This window comes from Balaenoptera borealis (assembly GCF_965194805.1).
Source record: "Balaenoptera borealis genome assembly, chromosome: 1".
Lineage (NCBI taxonomy): Eukaryota > Metazoa > Chordata > Mammalia > Artiodactyla > Balaenopteridae > Balaenoptera > Balaenoptera borealis.
Genome location: NC_138860.1, coordinates 106,054,085 through 106,070,538, shown reverse-complemented (window position 1 = coordinate 106,070,538; position 16,454 = coordinate 106,054,085). Strand labels below are relative to the sequence as shown.

Here is a 16,454-nt window from a genome sequence, read left to right as displayed (position 1 = left end):
GGAGTGGCGTGAGGAATATTATTTTATATATTCTTGGAGAAAAAAATGTTCACTTCTTCATTTCTTCTCCAAAAAGAGTAGGAATGACAGATAGATAAATGTAGATGGATAAATTATGTAAATTTAAAAACCGCATTTTAGCCTATTTGAAAAATGTAGCAAAGTGGTTAATAAATTGAGCAATCGTATGTATACTGACCTGCCCATGGAACTTTCTTTTACTTTCTAAAACTACATCATTCTTTCCTGGCTGCACTAGTCAAGGATGAGATGATTATTGAATTATTTTATTTAATGTTCACTAAAACAGTATTTCTTAAGCTGTGTTCTGTAGAACGCTGGTATACTATTAATAAATCACAGGAGTGGAAAAATAATTCAGATTTTTATAGAAGCCACATGACAATAATAGCAGTGGCAGATAATGAAGCATCTTTTATTTTTTCATTCTGAGTTTAAATCATTTTCTCTAAAATTTTGAAGAAAAAAGTTATTAATATACATTATATTGCTTGACACTTTATCATCTCAAAAGTATCAGAACCTATGAACTAAACAATGTTAGATAAGCTAAGTTAGGGGAAAACTGAGAAAAGATTGCTGGTATTAGAGCAAATAATGAATACTGGTCTTGAGTCTACCACCAATCAGCTACCTAACTTTGGAAAATTGATTACCAGCTGTGGACCTCAGTTTCTTCTCTTTTCTTTCCTCTATTTTGACACATAATCTTTTACAAATGAAATATTTTGTAAAAGCCCTGCCTGCTCATCTTTCCCTCTCCACCCCCAACCCCATGTGGGGTCTCTTGCTACCTTAGACTCCATGGAGTCTGTTTGAAAACTGGACCTAGCTGATCTTCCAGGTCCCTTCTGGTTTTTACTGTCTTTGATTCTGGCTTGAAATCCTTAAACAGAATTAGTGTGATGCAGAATATGGCTGGGTCAGGCCAAGATCTTAGCATCTGTGGGCAGTCATGTTGTCTACAAATTTTTGGTATTCTTTTTGTACTGTAATGACTTTTTTTTTGGCGGGGGGGTTGCTATTCCTTTTATTGCACTCAGATTTTCAACAATCCATGTATAACATATTTGGCAGTGATGATAATAAAGTAGAAAACCCCATTCTTCCCCATTTTTCAAGGAAGTTTCCTGAATCAGATACTGACAGGAACAGGGGAGAACAATAATGGCCTGGGGTTCCTTTGGGAAGGTTGTTTTTACAAACAGGATGAGTGCAGAGTAGATGAGCTGAAAAACAAGGGCAGAATTCTCGTTCTGGATGTGAATCTTTAATTGTAAAAGCAAACTAAAGAATGATCATTTAAAAAATACTATTATAATACTCCATAATAATAATACTCTATAATAATAATATAATATATATTAATATATAATTAATATATAATATAATTGATAATATAATATATAATAATATAATAATACTCTATAATAATAAACCTCAATTGTTTTCTGCCATTATTCACTTTTGTATACATTCTCATGAGACTGGGACAGGCTTGTAATGACTTTTTATCATATATATTTTACTAAAAGCTGCTTTAAATTATTTTTGGCATTATATAAGCAATTTATCAAGATATTTAAACAATTCAAATTACTTTGAATTTCAAATTACTCAGCAGTGTAGGTTTCTACTGTCCCTTGGTTCATAGTTAAACTGAAAATTGATTTTTAGAAAGAATTCAAAATATGTATTATTTATTCCCTTTTATTTGCTTAGATAACATCATCATGACTGAACAAACAACTAAAAGAGCATGTTAAAGTCAAATATTCTGAGAAATGAAGATAATTTTAAAAGAATAGACTATGTAAATATCACAGCTGTCAGGGCTTTGACTATCCCGAGCAACTTTTTTCCCCCCTCTTCCCACGAGAGAATATTTTCTTTTTTGCAACTAAATAATAAAACTTAGTTCTTTTATGTTTTTCAGTGCTTTTGTTCCCATCTGAATTTTCATCAGTGCTTTTTTTTTTCTGATCTCAGAACTAGTCACACCAGGTCACCACAGGCCTGCATTCAGTTCTGGGACACACTTTATGAGGGATGCAGACAAATTGGAAAAGAGAGTGACTGGACAGCAAGGGGGCTTGAAGCCATGTGATTTAAGAAAAGGTTGAAGAAAATGGAGATTTTAATCTGGGAAATACCAAGGGGGAAGAAGTGGTCCAAGGGAGCTGCCTTTGCATTTTTGAAGAGTTGTCATATGCAAGAGTAACTAAGGGAGTTCAGCACAGCCTTAAGGGGCAGAATTAGAACCAGAGGGTGACAACATATTTTAGAGCTGCCTCTAGCAGTGAGTTTTCTAGCTCTCCAGGTGCATGAGCATAGGCTGCAGACTACCCTCAGGGCACTGGAGGCAGGATTCAAGCTACGTTTGCAGAGTTAGAATAAATGTTGTCATTTTCAAACTTGAGACACTTCTATATTTAATAAATTTCTTTTTTAAAACATTTATTTATTTAATTTAGGCTCCGTTGGGTCTTCGTTGCTGTGCACGGGCTTTCTCTGGTTGCGGTGAACGGGGGCTACTCTTCGTTGTGGTGCGCAGGCTTCTCCTTGCGGTGTCTTCTCTTGCTGCGGAGCACGGGCTCTAGGCGCGAGGGCTTCAGTAGTTGTGGCTCGCAGGCTCTAGAGCGCAGGCTCAGTAGTTGTGGCGCACGGGCTTAGTTGCTCCACTGCATGTGGGATCTTCCCGGACCAGGGCTCCAACCCGTGTCCCCTGCGTTGGCAGGCGGATTCTTAACCCCTGCGCCACCAGGGAAGCCCCATACTTTCTAAATTTCTCTGTATAACATTACCTTCCCTTTCTGCAGTTGAGTGAAATCTTTACTCTCCTAGTATTTTCTTTATGTGTGCAACACCATTCTTTATTGTTGTTTAAGATAAAAGTCAGTTCCTAACATTCATATTGAGTGATTGGAAAGTTTTTTCCATTATCTTCCTCCATAGACTGTGAAATCATGCCTTTATTATGAAACTACAACCAATAGGAACTCTGACCTCATGATAATTGAGAGAATATAGTATTTTATGATCTCATTAGAACCTTGACATGTATGTGTGCTCTATGCACACTATCTTGTTCATAATTTTTCTTGTAGGATTTTTTTATACCATTTAGGTTGTATAGATTTTGGTTTAGAGAGATTTGATTATACTGACAATCACTTATTTTCCTTTCATTGAGCTTCAAAAAAAACATTATTAAGTCTTAACAACTTCAAAAATTTCATTGTAATACTCATATTGTAAATATGCTAAGGAAAAATAAACTTTTTCATTTTGAGTTCTTAATTTTAAGGACTTCTATTTGTTCAGGTTATAATTCACTCCTCATGACCAAAATTTCTAAGCAGGAGAATTATATGAAAGAAAATGTTTTTGTAAATTCATTTCAGAAAATAACAAGAGGTGTTTAATTAAATCGACTTCTCTGAACGTATAGATTTAGAGTTATTTTCATTAGTCTATTTACTTAGTAAATTTAAAAGTTTATGCGTTGAATGAGAACCTGGGCTTCTTTTTCTAAAGCAGTTTTTCTAATACAAACACTTGGATGAAAAGTTGTTAGGAAATTTGTTAAGTGAATTTAGGTTCTACACGAATTTTACATCATCAAATTTGGAAATAGATTGCCATCATTGAATTAGCTTTTTTAAACAAAGTGGGTAAGTTTACTGAGACATTCATACACTTTGCTTTTCCATAACTGTCACATATAAAGTCTCAGTTGGAACTTTTCAACAAAATAATATGAATTGGCTAACATGATTGTTGACACACGATTTGTGGGAGTAAATATCAGGCAAAATTCAAAGAATTGTTGAGTGTGGACAATACATTTAGAGATACTTCATTCTTTAGAATTCCACAGCCATGGCCGGGGGCCTGGAAAACATGGACTGCATCTCAGCAGAGTGGAACACTCATGACAACTCATCTTTTCAGGACTTTTACGGTTTTAAAAACTCTTTTGAGGTAGTCTTTCCTCGTGGGAAGATTAGGGGATGGTAGGAGGTCGTCTTTAGTGATTCTTCCAGCTTTAAATTTATATGGTTCTTACCTTAGAGTTTAAAGATTTGGATGTTATGATAGGTTTTCTTTTAACTGTCTTGCAAGGGCATGTTCGATTAGAATTACTGATATGTTCAGAATATTTTTCCTGAATATCTAAGTAATATTCGTTTATCATTTTTCTGTGGCTCTTTAGCTTTTTGGATAGCCAGCAAAGCTAACGGGTTGAGACCAATAGATTGAGCTTTACTCGCTGGCCTCAGAGCGCTCCTTCAAAGTCCGTGGACTCTTTCTCTTGCGCGCCCCCTTTCTCCAAGAGGTAAACAAACGACTGCGAAACCGAAGGCTGGCACAAATCCCTGTCTGTTTCTGGAGAAACCACTCAGAGCGCATGCTCCTCCGGTGATGGGTCTGTAGCGCCATTTTCATATGGAAGGGACTGCTCTCTAATTAGGCACGCCGGTAGGGCACCCTGCTTTAAAGTTGTTCGAGCTGTACGAGAAGCCTCACAGAAACAAGTCAAGGGCTTCTTTGAGATGAACCACTCCCTGCAGCGCTTCAGCTAAGACTGTGTAAAGATATTCTTTTGTGATAATTTTCCCCGTGGACAAGTGGCCCTCTTCCCTCTCCCCTATTCCCTCCCCTCCCACCCCCCCACCCCGGCTGGCCTCGCTCCTCCGCCCCGCCCCCCTCCGGGACCAGAGCCACATAAAGGTTAGGTATTTGTGATGATTTTGCGCCCACAGCGGCAACCCAAATGAGAGGACGTGGGGAACCGGATGGGAACGTTTTACCCAGTGAGAACAAAGCACAAGTTAATTCAGAGTCCAATATGTGTAGAGGAAACCAGTAGGTGTTCTTCTGAGCTAGGAGGTAGGGCTTCTTTTTTTAATAAAGATAGAGATCCGTCAGTGGTGAGGATGGGGGTTGGTTGAAAGATTAGCTATAGGTAAGGTGGGGCACGGAGTTCTGAGATCTTTAAGAGTGTGTGTGTGTGTGTGTGTGTGTGTGCACGCGCGCATGCAAGAGTTTAGAAGAACAAGGGTGAGTGGGGCTAGAGAGGTAGAGAATGAGAGAGACAGAGAAGAAAAATCTGGACTAGGAAGACTAAGTGGGTGCAGAAGACGGAGGGGCGCGGGCTCATTCTTGCCTGCGAAGCCGCTGCAGTGCCCTCCGGGACCACTCCCAACTCCACCGTTTCATTCATAACTTTCTGGTCTGGAGGCCCCGCCCGGATCCTCATGGCCCAGGGCCGCGTTTCCTGTACAGCAATTGGTGGACGGCAACAAAGCCTTAGCAACCGGTTCTTAGTGATCCGCGGGGCGCTTGGTAACTGGGGCGCTGGGCGGGCGCGGAGAAAGGAGCGGCGCTGTCCCTTTAAGGGATGGCCGCGGAGCCGTGAAAGTGGAGGGGGCTGAGGGAGGGCGGGGAGGAAGGTCCGGGGGCGGGCCCAGGGGGAGGAGGAGGAGGAAGAGTTGCTGCTGAAAGAAGGTGGCGAAGGAGGAGCCGGAGCAGCTGCTGCCAGCCGGCGGGCACCAGAGTCCTGCCCGCTGCCGCACGAGTAGCCACGGGCGCGATCGGGGCCAGAAGTCTCCTCCTCCATGATCCCTTTGGGAGCCGGGGGAAGACTTTGCCCGGCCGTGAGAGCTGGTCTGCGTTTCCCAGGCGCGGCGGCGGCGGCGGAGCAGCGGCAGCAGCCGGGTCCGAAGCGGAGCGGCCACGGACCGGGGCGTGTGCGCCCCGCTCGGAGGGTGCTCGGGTTCCCCACGGAATGTCCCCGGGGCGCCCTGCGCGCTGACCCCCCAGCCGCCTCCGCCGTCGGCGCCTGCTGCCTCTCTCGGGCGGACTCGGTGTTCGGGACTGCAAGCTTCCCCGCTCCTGGGCAGTGGGGAAGCCCCCGGGGGCGGGTGACCTCAGCTGGCCGGGACCCAGCCCTCCCCCGTGCGTATCTCTCTTAAGATGGCAGCGGAGTCAGGGGAACTAATCGGGGCTTGCGAGTTCATGAAAGGTGAGGAGCAGCCGCCCCGCATCCTCCAACCCTCCCTCGCCCCCAACTCTTTTCACTTCTCGCCCCAACGTCCCAACCACTGTCTCTGGCTTCTTCCTGGGCCCCCAGCGTATTGCGGTCGCTGCGCGGGCTCTCGTCCCCTCTCGGTACTATCCTCTCCCCGAGGACCCCCTGCTTCCGGCTTCTCTGTCTTTCTTGCGTCCCTCGTTCCCTCTGCAGCACCCTCGGAAGGCCTCCCCGCCCGATAATGGGACAGCGCCGGCCTCTGCCCGGGCTCCTGCATGCAGCGGCTCGTGCGGATCCTGCTCCGGGGGATCCTTTCGGTTGCCTTTATCCTACTACTGCTGGACTCGGTTTTCGGGACATCTCCAGACACACACCCCGTCTCTCCCCCCTTCCTCTTCTTGAAGTCTCCGGAGCTGCAGGGGAGAGGCTCGCCTCTGGCCTCTCCCTTCCCCTTTCGCAGCTGCTGAGGTCTGGAGATTTCTGAACCAAACTTGCATCTCCAGTGCTACGGGTACCCTCAGCTTCTACCTGCTCCCTCTGGCCTGAACAAGGGGGATGTGGGAGCTCTGCCCACCGCTGAGTCCCTCAGTCGGGCCCTCTTCTCGCTTCTCTAACTGGTATGCTCTTGGATCTCTGTCGCTTTGTGGGAGAGATCAGGGCTCTGCAAGAATTCCATGTGTTAATGGGGTCTTTAAATAATGGGTGGCGGTTGTTATTTTGATCTTGTTGCATTAGCAACCCCCCCTGCCCCCAGCTTCCCTACTTCTCATATGTTTTCTCCTGTCTTTTAAACTTGTCTTTCAGATCGGTTATATTTTGCTACTTTAAGGAATAGACCAAAAAGCACAGTAAATACCCACTATTTCTCCATCGATGAGGAGCTGGTCTATGAAAAGTAAGTTTCTTTCTTTCTTTCTTTTTTTCTTTTTTTTCTCAACCATTTAGTTTGTTGGCTCTTTGGTGAGGAAATGCTATGCACCTTTATGGCAGTTTTATTCACCTTCCCCCAGTGGTGCAAGCAGCAAATCCAATTTCTTTAGACTCAGATGCTTGGGGAGAGGTGCAGGGAAAGTTAACATAATTTGAACCTATCGTCACCTCATTCCTTTTAGACCTCTATCTATATTAGTTCTTCCTACCACCACAATAAACTGCAACCGTAGATTCCTAACACTCTCCAGAGCAGGACCAGGGAGACGCACCCTCTGTCCTTGCCAGATTCTGTAGTAGGCCTGTGAATCAGTCATGGAGTATTTACTGGAGCACCTACAGAGTACAGGGCAGTGTGCGTATTATAGGTGCTTCAGCTTTACAGTTCACAAGGCTTCTGTTGTATCTCAGGATGTCTGTGTTTGTGCAGCTCATATTTGAAAAGTGGGACTCACTTAGCTGGAGATAGCTGTATCCAAGCCATATCTATGAGTAAGATTTTATCAGTGTGGTAAATTATTGAGTTATTTTATTTGGGTGCCCCAAGCTTCACAGTATTATTATTTTTGCCTTTGAGGAAGTGGTATAGAAGTGCTAATTTACATTCTTTGTTTACTCTGCCTCTGTGGGATTAGGATTTGAGAGTGTAAGATACAAGTAGGGAACTGTTTTCTGTGAAAGACCATTGATCTACAGGAAAAAGATATCATATAGTATAGTAAAAACTTAATTAAAGAGAGATAAATCTCTACTTAATAAAAGCAACATATAATAAGGAATAAGAAGGCTGAGTTGACTTAATTATGTCCTTTTATTAAAAGAGCTAGTGTTTCAGAGTAGTCCAATATATTCTAACAAACATTTAATTTTACTTCTTTGTTTTCTTAACCAAACATGCAATTAAATGAACATAGTTAAATGAACCATAGTTACTTAGTAAGCTTCCTAGGACTTGTCCCGTTAAGAGGGATTTTGGCAGTTCTGCCAAAGGATTTGTGGGTGCCACCAGGTATTGGAAGAGTGAGAGTATTCTCGAACTTCAAGAGCATATCTTTTATTTGAGGGAAAACATTCTTTAATTTCACTTCATCATAGGGATTCTTGAAACTGATGTCTTCAGGACATTTCTCTTAGTGGTGCTGGGAACAGGATGCTTCTTGAATGGCTGAAGTGAAAGTGGGAATGAAAGAGCCCTTTGCTGCTGCTCATGAATGCCCAGAGTTGCTGGGCGAAGAGGTCTAAATCCCTGGTGTCAGATTACAGCTCTGCTCCTAGATAGCATGGAGTCCTGCACTGCCTGCTCCCTGACCTCTGGTACCTGGATGATGTCACTGCCAGCAGTGTTTACGGAGTGTTCATTCTATTGTTGTGAATGTGCATTGTTGTCACCCTCTTTTCTGGGTGTAGGGTTTGGGGACCTCTCATGAGTCCGAGGGTAGGGACTGTGTATATGCCATTATGTTTAATTCTTCAGTGATGTGCCAGAGGTTAATATGTCACCGAACACGCTCCAGGCGTTGAGGTCTAAGTTGCTTCTCTTGGGATTGCTAGATGGTAGATCTAGCAGAAAATTACGTCTAGTCAACTAAACACAGCACTCAGTGGTTTTTTTATTCTAATATTGATATATGAGGAAAATTTTTTGTGTGATTTTAATGTTAGCATTTTAGGATAGGGCTACAAATCACATTCTTCTTATATTGATTCTACTGTATTTCTGGTGTCCTGTAAAGAAAGACTTGCTGGAGAGGCCATCCAATTTATATTGTGAGTTTTGATGTCATTCTAAACTATGATGAGGACTCCAGTCTGGGCAGAGTGTGTACTTCTTTTTGTTTGAGGTGCCTAACTACTATGCCACAGTAGTGGCTATGGTTCTGGTCACCCACAACTCCATTTTTTTGTCACCTCAACATATTTCACAGGGCTAGAGGATGTAGTGAATACACGGATGATGGATGCATATGTTACCTTCAAGGAGCTCCAAACCTGCAGGGAGAAAGACAGGACTGCAGTAAGACAGTGAGAAAAGATAACTGCCATAGAGTAACATAACCCCTGTGCTGGGAGGAATTCATGGGCATTGGGGAGCACTTCTGGTTGAGGGGTTCAGAAAAGGCTTCATGAAGGAGTTAAGACTGGCTTGAGGGATGGACAGAGATATGAGAGGAGAGAACCCAGAAGTGGGAACAGCGAGGATGAGGAGGGAGGCTCTGGCGTGTGTTCAGGGAATAGTAAGACCGCCGATTTGCCTGGTGTGTGTACAGGTTCAAGTGGGGCTGTGTGATATGAAGCTGAAAGGTCAGCTGGGCAGATTGAATGCAGCATGGTATGCCATGGGACTCTCTTGAGGATCTGGGGGCAGTCCAGGGTATGACTGGACCTGTGCTAACTGCAAATAATGGCAAACATTTATTGAGCATTTAAATGCATGCCAGATGCTGTTCTAGGTGCCCCACAACTACTAATTTACTTTATGTTCACAACAGTTTTGAGGCAGCTACTATTACCATCCTTAGTGTGCAAACGATGAGAGTGAGGTACAGAGAGGTTAGGTAACTTGCCCAAGGTCACAAAAGTAAGAAGTAGCAGACCTGGAATTTAAAACCAAACCCTCTGGTTCCAGAGTACATATATCCTCTCTCAAAAAATTAATATGATGCTATCATCACTCAAGATGGATTAGAGAGGAGGTAGAGCCCACTTAGAAAAATTCCGAAATGTTCAGTGGGGAGAAATAAGTGCTTAGATTAGGACTGGTGGCAACGGTGGTGGAAAGAAGGGCTCTGAATCCATGTGACTTGGCAACAGATCAGGTGGGTGGGTTGGTGGGGTGCTGAGGAAAGAGAGGGGTCAAAGAAGTCTTTAAGACAGCCTGGGTCATGGTGAACCTGCTGGGGCCATTGACTGAAATAAGAAGTAGGGCAGAAGAATTGGCTTTAGTGGGGAGATCAGGCATTCCATGTTGGTCAGGTTGGAATTAAGGAATTTAAGGGATGTGCACGTCAGTGTTGGATATCACATAAATTTGAAGTCCTTAAATTTGGGAATTTTCCCCAAAGAGATGATAAAGCCGTGAGAATGATGTGATTTCTGGGGAGAAAGGGAAAATTTCAAGGCCTGTATTTCATAGGCATGACCAGGATGAGAGGAGCAAGGGAAAGAGGTGGAAATAAGCGGCCAAAGAGGTGGACAAATGCTGAAGGAGAGAGAAGAAAGGGGAGAGGGACAGAAGTGGTGCAATCCATCCCTTCAGCTCCACTTCAGGGAGGTATTGAATGAGAGAGACTATAAAGCCCCTGAAGGATGAGTAACATCTGGGTTCTTCTATGGAGAATGGCTTATGGTGAGGAAAACCTTGACTATCATATCAGATTGTATATGTCTCTAAGGAAAGGGGAATATTAGTATACATAATCACATAGGGCCTTGTACAGCCCTGTATCTGTGTACTTATTTGCTGAATGTATAAGTGAAATACTGCCTTTCTGGCTAAATTATCACCCTGGAAATGCAACTATTATTTTTGAATCAGGAAGTAGACTCTTTAAATATTAGGCTGTGGGCGTTCTGGACACAGCTGTGTTTTGTGCAGATGTTTATTTAGTTATGGAAAGACATCAGTGCATTATGATTGAAATGGCAAGCTTCTGAGAAGCTGGTGGAGAAAATTTAACAAAGTGGTCTTATGAGGTCAGGCTGTCTCTTAGAAATGAAAGTCTGAATTTTCTCCTTGATTTTTAAACAGAATTTATCACATTAATATAAAGGCCTGAGCAGTTTTAGTAAAATGTGGTTGATAATAAGCATACGTTTGTCCTTGGTTTATGATTTCACAGATCAGAATTAACATCAGCGTATAGACTAACACACTTGTGAGAAAAAAATAGCCCCATAAAAAGGGAGCCTTTCAAAGATTTGTCTGTATTTGATTAAGCTACAAATAATGTACAACCCTCCAGAAAGGCTAGTTCTTTGGTTTTGGAATTGAGCCGTGTAATCTAAATAGAGGCTTACTTTTCATAACTTGGCTCAAATTTTTTTGGCTCAAAAGTTAGCAAAATCAAATACGTTAATTGTTTTAACCTTTGTGTGCCCCTCTTAATGGTGATGGGTGTAGGGTTGGATGTTTATGCATAGAAAGCCAGTTTGCTATAAAGGAGAGTGTAAAGGTCTTGTCCATTTTCATTTCTTCTCTCCTTGTGTTTGCAAAGGAAAGGTATTGAAAATGCAGGAGAGAACCCTTCATAGTCATACTCTGGGGACTGAATAGTAAGCAGTTTCTGAAACGATTCAAAGGATTTCACCAAATGTTTTAGCATGGAAGAATGAGCAGCCTCTAATGAGGACTAATTAGCTAACTTGAAGATTTAAATAATTTAAAATGTTCAATTTTCATTTAAACTTTATTAAAGCAGCCGGATATTAATACAACCGGGAATTTTTAGATAAGTAATTTATAGAAGAATGATTTCTTTTATGTAGCCTGTAGCATAGGTTTGAGTTGAAATGCGAGCCTAGGACATCTTTGAGAGAAATACAGAAAAACTTCTCTTGCCCGGAAGTACTTGTGGGAATGGATATTTAGGTTAGATAGAGGTAGGAAGAAACACTTTTGGTTTTTCAATTTTTATTTTAAATTTAATGTAGGTTTATTTAACGGACAGCTGAATGCCATCTAAGCACATGTATACATACACAGATATGTGATCTTATATAGAGCCTTAGGGCCATCATTTGGTACCTTAGCTTTCATTATAAATTGCTATGATATAGACAGATATTTATAGTCCTGTGACAGGCAATGTTCTATATCCTTTATACACATTAACTCAATCTTCAGAGCAACCCTAGGAGTTAGGTGCTATTATTGTCACCACTTTATAGATAAGGAAACTGAGGCCCAGAGAGGATTATGTAGAGCTTAAGGTCATTGAGCTAGTAAATTTGCCATGAAGTCTTGCTCTTATGCTTCCAGCAAGTTCCCAGTTGTCCTGAGCCTGAGGTTGGTGGGGAGGGTGCAGAACAGCTTTGCCCCTCCCTGGCTCACGTGGCCCTTCTAACTTGGGTGGTTATGGCTTTGGCAATAAATGTGCTGCTGACATTGTGTGCACAAATTTGTGCACAGGCTGTATCTGGGAATGTGTGATAGTAATTAAAATGTTTTTCCACGGCTCCACTTTTGTGGCTGTAATTTTGCTTTTTCTCCTTTCAGTGGACTGCCCTGCCTAAAAAGGGGAGAGAAAGTAAATTGAGTTAATTATCATTATATATTAATAGGAGAGATGAGAACAAAAGAAGCCCAGTTTTTATAAGCCTGTGAAAACTTTTTGCAGGCTGTCTGGTGAAATGTTCTTGCTGCTTAACTGGTGTAACGTAAAATGTAATGATTTCTGTATAGAATTCTCCTACAAACTTGGAAAACTCTTTAGCTTTTAAAAGATGGTATAGGTTTCTACTTTCTTCCCCTTTTCTCCTTCCTCCCATCCTAACCTTGCAGAAATAACCCAGTATTGTTCAGGGCCACTTTTTCCACTCTCTGTTTTGAACACATGAGTTTTAGGCGTGTGCTTCCTGTGTACACAACCAAGAGTACTATGCTGTGTACGTGATAAGGAAATAGACATATCTGTATACATTCACTGGTCAGTTCTTAATTCCGTGACCCACTGGAGTCCACTGTTACTTTCAGGATATTGATTTATTAAATATTTGCTGTTTTGACCTCCCAGGCATTCACAGTGGGTAGTCAGTCTCTGCTCTTCATAAGGACAAATTGTTACTCAGTTCTTTCAGTTTGCTTGAGATAAGCCTGGTGAAAATGCAAAATTTAACGGAGGTGCTGAGGACTCAGTTAGAACTGACAGGGCTAGTCTTAATCGGGCAGCCTGAGAGAGGGATCCGAATGGACTGTACAAGAGTCCATTGAGGAGCTGTCTGCCGTCCAAGTTCTTTGTCGGCCAAGTCACCACAGGGCGGCTTCATTATTGTGTTTGAAGTAGATCCCTAAGACATCAGATGTTCTCATTTGTCTGTTCATAAACACATTCCAAAGCTGAAAGTAAATGACCTTTACTTAGCCACAGCTTAATACACCTTTGTGCTTAAAAAACAAAGAAAAAGAAAAAAAGACTCTTGACACATCTTTATGGGAAGTGAAAAAAGCAGAATTTGAAAGAAAGTGGTAAGTGGTTGGAAATAGAGGAAACTTCACATTTAGATGGGATAGATTTTGGCACAGAGCACTGTGCTGATGCTTTGGGGACACACAGATACATAAAGAAGGAAGTGGAAACAACACACTGCAAGGCAATATATGACAAGAGCTGTAAATGTACATATTAGAAATCTAAGAAAGGAAGAGATATAAAGGCTGTGATATTTGAACTAGCTTTTGAAGGGTGTGTAAGAGCAAAAGAGTAAATTTTATGATCTCCGTGAGGACGAGTACTGCCTATTTTTGCTCACCACTGTGTCCCTGTACCCAGCACAGTGCCTGGCATAGAGATGGTGTACAAGAAATTTTAGCTGAATGAATGAGTGAGTGAAGAAGGAGGAAAGAAAGAAAGATTTCAGTGTTGGGGAGTAGCAAGATTCTGTCGGGTGAAACAAAATACTTGCAGTGCAGAGAGGTCACAGGTGAGGCTGGAAACATGGTTGGGGACTGGCTTATGGAAAGCTGTTTGGATCTCAGTTCTGCTGGTTTATGAGTGACAGGGAGACAGAGCAGAGCTCTGCTTAGGGCAAGTACCCCCATGGCTGGGAGGTGGGGTGTCTGTTGTCTGTGGCCAGGCTGGTTTATGGTTGTAGCAATGGGAACAGAAAGGCCCGGTGGGGGAGAGGCTAGAGAGGATGGAGTGACTATATTTGGGACTGACCAGATGAGGGGGTGGGAGAATTGAAGGTTAAGTTCAAGGTTTCTGACTTGGGTGATTGGGAGAAAGGGACACCTTAAAGTAGGCCATGTCTGTAAATCAGAAGGGGGAGCTGCCTTTTTTGTTGCCTTGTTTTATTTTGGGGATGGCAAAGAGAAGTAAAAAAGTGGGGGGGGTCTATAATGAAAGTAGAAGAGGAGTCTTTGTGTTTTGCGATCTTTCAGCAGAAAATAGACAGTGTCTGCTGTGGATATTTAGATACTTAACTTGTTTAAAATCTGGGGAGGTGGGTGGGACAGCTGATCCCAAGTTCCTTTCTGGCTCACTGATTTGAGTTGGGCTTGAGTGTGGAATTCATTGTTTCTTTAAAAAATTTTTTTACATTTAAAAAGTTGGTTTTGTTAATCACCTGAATACTTCTGGGACCACCAAAGAATCAGATGTTGAATGAGAACCATCAAAAATATTGCCGTATTTATTAAAGGATGTAACAGTCCCAGTCCTCGACAACTTGGAAACATTTGGTAAAGGATCACGATTATTTGTGATTGATAGGGAATTCCTTTATGGAAAATAGTTTGTGTGAACTAGAGTTTTTGAATAAAATGTTTCATTTATTAATTTATTAGTTTAATATTTTGGTCTTAAAGATGATCACGTCCTATTGACAAATTAAAGAATTTGCTAGTTTGGACTTCTTCTTTTCTTATAAAATTTAATTTTCTTTTGAGAACCAGAAAAGATGGTTTATTTCAGATTTGCTCTCCTTGATAGGTATACTCTTGTAATGCATTTATCTTGTCTGGGAATGTGGCATTTCACTGGGGCAGCTTCTACAAAGAGTTAGAAAATCACATCTTAAAATATCAAAGCAGTTTTGTAATTTATGGAAACCTTCCTAAAATGAATGTACATTTTTGCCTTGTTAAAGAATTTACTGATTATGATTTGCTTTTTTTTCTGTAATATTCAGACTCTATTATTATGAATACATTGGTTGTACAGTTTCACTGTAATTCAGGGATAGTTTTAGGAGCTCCTAAGGAATAAAGGGATCTCTGCTTATGTAGCAGATGGTGCCTGCCTGCTAAATGTCTTTTGTCTTTTAGTGGTTTTAATTTATTCAGTCAGTTTTTGTTGATGGCTACAATGAGCACTTTCTAGGTGATACTTACTGTTGGGTTAGCTTTTGACATTACTATCAATGTACCAGCTGCCAATAGCTGCCTCCTGCCTATGATCTGTCTGATGAGTCTAATATACTATGGGCATAGGAACTAGATATCACATTTTATACAAAATAAGGCTAAATAGACTCCAAGTGAGTCTGAGAGTGTCTTATAAACATCGCTAAAGGGCATGGGTTTGTGACAGGCTTTAGAAGAAACAATGTGACTTTGTTTTTTGGCTTACTTGTGATTCTCACTTCTATTCCAGATTGAGATTTCTGAATTGGGGATCTTTGTATAACTGATTTCTTATTCTATACATTTATCTTCCTTTTAAGAGAGTGTGGAATATATACAGCATTTATATTAGTCCTGGTAATCAAATTATTGATCATCTGCAGCTGAATTAATCTGAAATGCTAAAAACATTTTATTTTTTTCTAAGTGTGTGATAAAGAAAAGGGTTAAAAGGTCTCTTCTAGGGAGCTGTGAATAGTGGGCTTTAAAATAGTGCCTTTCCTGTTCTGCCAGATGCTTTAACTAGTGTCAAATGTGTTTTATTTTATATGGCCTATAGCAGATTGCCTACAGCTCTAGAAAACCCAAAAGTAAAGGTTTAGAATGATTTTAACTTGGCAAAACTCTCAGATAGAATTGAAGGGGCTGCTAAGCAAAAAAGGAGTTGGATGGCGCTTAGTTGGGGTGAGTCTTTTTAGATTGGGGGTTACTTCTGGAGCAGGTCACATTGGGAGGAAGCCAGTAATAAAGATGCAGGCCGTGGGGGAGACTGTGGAGGTGGGTGCTCCCAACCTCTCCCTGCTCTAGAGAGGCGGATGACCTCGCCATTCTCCATCGCCCTCACTGTCCTTTCCTTCTTAGGTTATTTTTGTCAATTTTGTCTACTTAGTTCAATTTTGTACCCAAAGCTAGTAAAACGTGATATCTGACATCTTTTCCCAGATTTGACCTGGTGTATAGCTTAGAAGGATTAAATGGAAGAAGGCGGTATTTTTGCAGATGAACCAGCCATGTCAATCTTTCATTCATTTGCTCAGTCATCTCCGTGCCAGGTGCTAGGGAGACATTAATGAGCAAATTTTAACCCAACCCTGTTCTCATTGAGTTTATAGTCCAGTGAGGCTTAGGGAGGCTATTAATCAAATATTTAGACATAGGACTGTTTGTAAGTTCTCTGAAGGAAAGACCTATGGTTTTGGAAGCACATAACAATGAAAACTGGCCTGCAGCGTGAAGGGGTGCATGTGCGTGTGCGTGTGTGTGTGTGAAGTGGGGTGAAGACGGAGGTCGGGGAGGGATCAGAGAAGAATTCCCTGAGGAAGTGTGACTGGAGCTGAGACCTAGAGGATAAGTGGGTGTTAATTAGGCCAGGGAGGGTAAAGTACCAAGGGCCTGAGGCAGGAATTA

At 41.8% G+C, this 16,454-nt stretch overlaps 1 protein-coding gene and 1 long non-coding RNA gene across 7 annotated transcripts in view; one reads left to right on the top strand and one right to left on the bottom strand.

Annotated features, from left to right (window-relative positions):
* The window catches only part of LOC309626461, a 200,530-nt gene that overhangs the window by 129,045 nt on the left and 55,031 nt on the right, over positions 1 to 16,454 (bottom strand). The gene's annotated exons all lie outside the window — the stretch shown is intronic.
* Positions 5,501 to 16,454, top strand: part of CDC14A (cell division cycle 14A) — a 176,290-nt gene continuing 165,336 nt past the window's right edge. For 5 of the 6 annotated variants that reach the window (XM_082384469.1, XM_082384467.1, XM_082384466.1 and 2 more), the window contains exons 1-2: positions 5,501 to 6,049; positions 6,860 to 6,950. In XM_082384469.1, the coding sequence (XP_082240595.1) occupies positions 6,001 to 6,049; positions 6,860 to 6,950 (140 nt within the window). In that variant the 5' untranslated portion in view covers positions 5,501 to 6,000. The remainder of the gene's footprint in view (positions 6,050 to 6,859; positions 6,951 to 16,454) is intronic. The other variant, XM_082384471.1, reaches the window with a different exon arrangement.